Source organism: Camelina sativa, chromosome 9, assembly GCF_000633955.1.
Source record: "Camelina sativa cultivar DH55 chromosome 9, Cs, whole genome shotgun sequence".
In the NCBI taxonomy this organism is placed as follows: domain Eukaryota; kingdom Viridiplantae; phylum Streptophyta; class Magnoliopsida; order Brassicales; family Brassicaceae; genus Camelina; species Camelina sativa.
The window spans coordinates 16,008,000-16,015,460 of record NC_025693.1 but is presented as its reverse complement, the minus strand read 5'-3'; the positions used below and the strand labels follow the sequence as shown (position 1 = coordinate 16,015,460).

The 7,461-nt window shown below is 34.1% G+C and overlaps 1 protein-coding gene across 1 annotated transcript; it reads right to left on the bottom strand.

The window, feature by feature from the left end:
- On the bottom strand, positions 732-2,169 carry LOC104715335. Its single transcript, XM_010432749.1, has 2 exons — positions 1,321-2,169; positions 732-1,235 (listed from the first exon to the last, which is right to left on the bottom strand). Exons 1-2 carry the CDS (start codon positions 2,167-2,169, stop codon positions 732-734), a joined length of 1,353 nt encoding a protein of 450 aa, XP_010431051.1.

Below are 7,461 nucleotides of genomic sequence, written 5' to 3'. Positions count from 1 at the left end.
AGACGATGCAGGACTGCTGGTCCCCTTGGTTAAATCCACAACAGATTCGCACTTTCGATCCGACGAGCCAGGGTTACCACCACTTACCGGATGGATAACATTAATAGGAACGGGTTGAGCACCTGCTCCATCAACTTTGTCATTATACTTTGCTCTTTTATCGCCTTCCTCTGTCTCCCAACTCTGTACTCTTTTGACACGCTGTACACTGTCTACCATCTGCTTTGGAATTCGCTCTACACTGTCCTCTGGTTCGATTTTAATACTCCCAGACCACATGACCTTATCCTTAATGGCTAACGGATTCCTAACACAACTAGCAACTTTATAACCATCCTTGTCCGAATGCTTTATCTGATATAGCCATGACTTGAAACAAAAGACATGTATTTGACGTTATATACAAGACATTTGAAATATAATATGACGCTGTTAAACTAGAGACAAAGTATACAAATTGCTAAATTGTGTGTACGAAAAAAATCATATATCAAAATAATTACAAAATTATACAACTTCACAGTACTAAAATTGATATTGTTTCCTCGAATAGATAAATACAAAGACTTCATACTGAACAACAGATATATAATAACAATTTTATCAATACGGTACGCAGATCATACCTCCTCTATTTTTTGTTTGTCATTTCTTAATGTACGAGGTCCTTGCGTATGTGCTCCTCCATTCGTTGTGTTGATAACAACTTTCTTCAATAGTTGAACGTCACTCTAAAAGTTACCCATCCTACTCTCCATACCTTGAAGTTTGAACACAACTTTCGCTATTGCTCTAGAAAAAGATATCTGAATATTATCCATTTTCGCCCCTAGTGTTTCAACCATAGTAAATAACCTTCCACTACCATCTTCACCCTGCACACCTGAATGCTTATCTCCAGACGCCTTCTCTGATGAACATTTGTCCCCAACACTTTCTTTATGCTCCTTCGCATTATTGGGGACATTATGGATGCTGGTTGGGGCTGTTTCAAGGAAATCATCGTCACTTACCCCTGCAACATGTTGCCTCCTCTCCCTCTTCTTCGTATGTTCCCCCTTCCTTTTTTTTACACAATCCCATTCTCTTTCATCCACTTCGCCATTGATCACGTCTAACAGCAGATTATCCAGTTTCTTCTTCAAACCTTCTCCTACACCATACACACAATACTGTCCTGGCCAATCTGGATATATGAACTCCAAAGGTTTAGGTACTAAATGCTTCACCTGAAGCTGCATTTCAGATACCATAACTTTTAATAATCTATCACAAAGAAAAAATGCAGACAAATAATGTATACGTAAATTGAAGGCATACCTCCCCATTATTAAGGAGTTTGCTCCCGGATATGAAGGCTTCGATATCCTTCCTTGGCCTCCCTCCTCTCCACCTTAACAGAGGCAAATCTACACCTTCTCTTACATTCCCGTAGCTAGCCCCCAGCACCTTCACGCTCTCAAATGCCCATATCAGCAATACATGGACACATCCATGGAGGGTATAAGCATTGTTAGGTAACCCAAGGACTTTGATGGAATCAACTAAACTCTTGAATCCAACCCTACCCCATTGAAAACTCTCAAATGCTTCTTCATTCAACGCCCTTTTAGCGTATTCCAGAGGTATCCGACTGCTCCTTGATAAACCAAGCACTCCAACATGAACAAGATACAACCGAACAATCTGCGTCTTCATTTCATCAGACCACCCACGGCAGCTTCTCAAACCCTCAACTAGCTCCTCCCAGTTGGGTCCATTAAAAGCTTTCACCTTTAAAGCCGCCCATAAAGGTGTATGATCGACTTCAAACTCTGTTTCATCAATCTTCTCACAATTCAAACCACTAATTTCTTCATATTCATATAGAGAGAACCTCAGCGGCTTTCCTCCAACCAAAAACCATACCTCCGAAGGAATGTTTATTGCCAATTGATTGGACAATAGATAATGGATGGTCTTCCCACAAAACAGGTAGTCAGATTCGGCTAGATCCAATAGAACTCCCAGCTGCGAATTCTTTCTTATTTTGTCATACACCTCATCACCAACAAAGCCTTTCAAACCACCAAGATTGGACAAACTACAATCGTGGTGCATGCTTCTCATCGGCAGTGGAAAATTACCAACCCCATACAACCTACTTGGATACCTCTTGCTTAACCCCATATCTACGACAGAAGCTTTAGTTTAGTTATTAATTCAATATCACAAAACATTTGTTGCTTAGATTAGCAACGAAGCAACATGAAGTCACACAAATATCTTCCGAAAAACAGAGCTCAACAACATACAGAAAACTAACATACAATATACAAGGCCTACTATGTAATACTCGGGTATAAGAAAACAGTAAGCAATAGAGACTAAACCACGATATAGAAATTTACCTCTGAGCAAATCGCTTTATTTCCCTCCTCCTCTACTTCAAACCACCTCGCCGTCAACTCGCCGTCAGTGGTCCTCCAGCCAAACGTCCTCCACACAGATTCTTTTCACGCCGCAAGCTATCTAAAAATAGCTGATCTCAACCCAACAATCGTAAGACAAACAACACAAAGATTCAAGGGATCGACTTAGGTTTATGATCTTTTTATTTTCCCCTTTTAAGATCTTCGTTTTAAAAGAGAATGGCATAAAACATAATAAAACACACAACTCATATATAGAAGTAATTTGCAAACTTTTATGTGTTATTCTAGTAAGACAGAAATCTCAACGTGTTAGTCTAGTAATAAACCTACTTTTATGTAATATTCTAGGTAATTTCTGGAAAAAAAAACCAAAACAAGTTAGGTTTTATTTTTTTTGTTTTTTATTTTTAATACTTGTCAAGAAAACATAATTTTTGAAAACGTTTTCTTGTTTATTATCAATGGCCATAAGGCTCTATATATACACAAATATATCCATAAATGGTAGATGTAAATCTTCCTAAAAATATGCAATCAAATCACATATTAAGTGATTAATATTTCTCCTTGATTCCCAATGTAAGAGATATGATTTGATCACCAAATCATATCCTACAATATTCTAACACCCTCCCTCAAGTTGGAGCATGCCGCTTGCAAATGCCCAACTTGAACTTGATCATGTACTCATCTTCACATCCCCGTTTCGGTATTCATCACAGTTTTATACTCCACCGTCGAGTCATCTCGGCTTTTCTTGTCGAGATCTGGTTCGTCGATGTCACAACACAAGATTTGTGTGTGTGACACAAGCATTCCTTCTAGTCGTGTTCGATGTCACAACAAAAGAGTTATGTGTGACACAAGGATTCCTCCAAGTCGTGTTGGATTCCTTCAAGTCGTGTTCGATGTCACAACACAAGAGTTATGTGTGACACAAGGATTTCTCCAAGTCGTGTTGGATTCCTTCAAGTCGTGTTCGATGTCACAACACAAGAGTTATGTGTGACACAAGGATTTCTCCAAGTCGTGTTGGATTCCTTCAAGTCGTGTTCGATGTCACAACACAAGATTTATGTGTGGCACAAGGATTCCTTCAAGTCGTGTTGGATTCCTTCAAGTCGTGTTTGATGTTTGTCGGGCTCGTCGGGTTCGTCGTTTGCGAACAGAACATATGATGGCAAAAACTTCTTCATGTCAATCTTTTTGCTTTCCACTGTTGCATCTTTTCATCATCGGATCTGGGCACCATTGGACTGAACTTGAGTGATAATGACTCATGAGTTCTCTCCGTCGTGGAAATACGCCGATGATGCCATTGTCTTCGACAAGTTCGACCTGCTCTGATACCATGTCAAGAAAACATAATTTTGGAAAAGGTTTTCTTGTTTATTATCAATAGCCATAAGGCTCTATATATATACACAAATATATCCATAAATGATAGATGTAAATCTTCCTAAAAATATGCAATCAAATCACATATTAAGTAATTAATATTTCTCTTTGATTCCCCAATGTAAGAGATATGATTTGATCACCAAATCATATCCTACAATATTCTAACAAAATTAGGAGATGGAACATCGTGATGCCTTCTCTACCTTTAACGCGAGAAAGGCTGGGATCAAGCCTGAGCCACCACATGACAAACTCTTGTTGATCCTCAGCAATGTGTAATGGACTGTACCCATTTGTGTTCAGTTTTCTTGCAAATGACGGCTTAAGATTCAGAATCTCTGTGGCAAATGCTATTTTCCCAGAAGCTGCAGCTATGTCAAGGGTAGTGTTCACAAATGGCACTGCATCGATGCTCTCCAAAAGGTAAGGATTCTCATCAATCAAAGCATACGAGTCATTGATGCTACCGGATTCCGCCTGTTGAAGTCTTGGATCCATAGAGAGGGAGCTTTTGGCAGAAAAGTAATTAAACACGAAAAATGTTTAGAATAGCATTCAGTAAGATCAATACAGTAAAGTAAGACTGTAAGAGTGCAGCAGAACTAGAGGCAGGAACACTTTTTAATTTGTTTCCTATTGTGGGTCCTCACAATTTAGATTAAAATATGCTCTTAACAAAAAGGAAAGTTACTAACTTGGGATTTTTAGCAGCAAAAGCTTGGATGCAGGAACCTTAATTTGAACCTTCTCATGGGAGGTTGATTTCATATCACACGAGCTGGCTTCTAAAGAGTTTCCAACCACTCGACATTTTACTAATATATGATATTTGCCAACTATCTCAACAGGAGCTCTCTAGTTGATAACAAAATTACTTCATCCACCTATTTTATACCTTTACTATTCCCTTATTCAAACAGATCTTTTGAGTAAGTTGTCCATATTTTTTTTAACTCCCTCGAGATTCCTCAGAACATACCCTTGGCCGGCTGCTTGCCTAAGCTGCTTCTTCATGTTTTCTCGTTCTCTATATTTCCTCATCAGACAACGTTGATCGACTTCAAGTATTTTATCAGCTACAATACTCACCAAATACAACGCTTTGATTATCAGTTGATCAGCACAATCTATGAGATTACTAACAGAAATGTCAATCTAAACCGTTAGAAACATTGCAACTTTTGACAAAATTAACACATCTAAACTGTTAGATGAGATAATAAAAACAATTTTATCTGATATTTTAAATTAATTTTTAAAAGTGGTTTTGCTGTTATATACTCCCTCCGTTTCAAAATATAGGATGTTTTAAGCAAAGCACGCAGATTAAGACATCTTAACTTTTAACAAGTTTAACCAATCAGAAACAATACTGCATAATATAAAATACTAAACTAATCTAAAAGTTGCATTGAAATTTGAAAGCATCCTATATTATGAAACAAAAAACTTCACCAAAACATCCTATATTTTGAAACGGAGGGAGTATATACTAGATAAGAATTCGCCCATTGTACGGGTTTAGAGTTTTGTAAATTAAATTAAATTTCACAAAAATATATTAAAATTTGTTGTACGTTTTTTATAAGTTTTATGTTTGCTATAATATACAGATTTATTTCCATTATTTAATCTTATCAGCTACAATACTCACCAAATACAATGCTTTGATTATCAATTGATCAGCACAATCTATGAGATTACTGACAGAAATGTCAATCTAAATCTAAACCATTAGAAGCATTGCAACTTTTGAGAAAATTAACAAATCTAAACTGTTAGCTAAGATAATAAAAATAATCTTATCTGATATTTCAAATGGATCCTTAAAAGTGGTTTTGCTGTTATATATATACTATATAAGGACCCGCCTGCTGTGCGGGCTTAGAGTTTTGTAAATTAAATTAAATTTCACAAAAATATATTAAAATTTGTTGTACATTTTTTATAAGTTTTATGTTTGCTATAATATATAGATTTATTTCTATTATTAAATTTTTTATGTATGTTACCCTTAAAAGCGTATTTTTTACACCTAAACTAGGTTCGGACAACACGTACGTGCAGAGTTATTTTTGCATAATTTTTTAAAAATATATAATTGTCAAACGATCAAACCTGTCTAATATGTCTGATTGTAACGTTTAAATTTTGTTTGACCCAAAAAAAACCCATCCCTCGTAATTCATATGAGTAAATAGTATGTCCGCACATGTTCTGCTTGAATTCTTGTTCCCAAAATTTTCTTCCCATATTTTGTCATACATGAATATACCCACACAAAATTCTCATAACCTGATTACTATGGAACTAATTTGAACGATTTTCTGAAATATAATAAATCTGTTGTTTAATCTTTTTTTTTCTTCTTAATATGTAAATTGGGTCAGTTTGGCAACATGAATATTTGATATGAATTTTTTTTAACCCTTAAATGTATTCCCCAATTAATAATAAAGATTTCCTTAATTATTGAATGAAATATCCCTTAGTTTGACAATTTAATGTTTAACTAATAAAGTAAATAATATAGTAAGAGAAGGAAAAATAATAAAATGGGATATAAAGCGTGAGTATTTTATATAGGTCCATTATAGGAGATACCAAAAGGTATTTTATTAAGGAGAATTCTATTAATTTGGATATTATTAGTTTTTTAAGTAAAATATGTGTCCGTAATTGATGGAGAAATAAAATTACAAAATTGTTTCATGAGGGGGAAGACTGTAATTGGTCATTAGATCTCTTATATAATTGGTCTTTGTTATGGTATTATATCAGTGGATTTTATAAGTTTTAATTGGTCATTAGATCCCTATAGATCACTGGATTTTCTAAATTTTAAGATTTCTGTAAAAATACTATAACTACATATTTATATATAATGTTTAACTACATTACATAGTTATCTAAATTAAAGTATATATTCATGTCATTTTAATTGGTGATCATATGTTTTTTTGGACAAATATAGTTATTGTTTTTAGCAAAAGAATAAACATTGAGCCAGTTTCAAATGATCTTCGATTCTTTCACCATTAGAGCTTTATAAAATTATTAGAAATGTAATATTATTTATATTTCTGAAGATATAATTTTAAATTTATAATTTTTTACATCTCATAATATAGTTATATTATTATATTATAGTGAAAATTAATTTAATTTTGAAAATATATAGGAGATAATATTTATCAATTTTTGAATAATATATACCAATTTTAGAATTTATAGGAGCAAAATATTGTGTATATAAATAAATTGAATAGCAGTGGCAGTTGACAAAACATATATATATATATATATATATATATATATATATAGCAGTGACAGTTTTATATAATTTTTTGGAATACTAAGGGTGAACAATAAATTGGGTACGAAGCTCTTTGGCAACGACAAATCAGTTTTTTCTCCAAAATGCTTCACTTTTAATATATAGAGGATATACTATATATCACAAATATATATTTTACCACCACCTAGAAAATGTCTGTACGAACACATTAAGCCAACTATTATAAGTCTTTTTACTTTCACTTTTGCATAGAAAATCATTGGCTCGAAAAATATTTCGAATAAGAAATATATTAAATAGTATACTAATCAATGATGTATCATCACAATAGTGTATAACCAACCATGG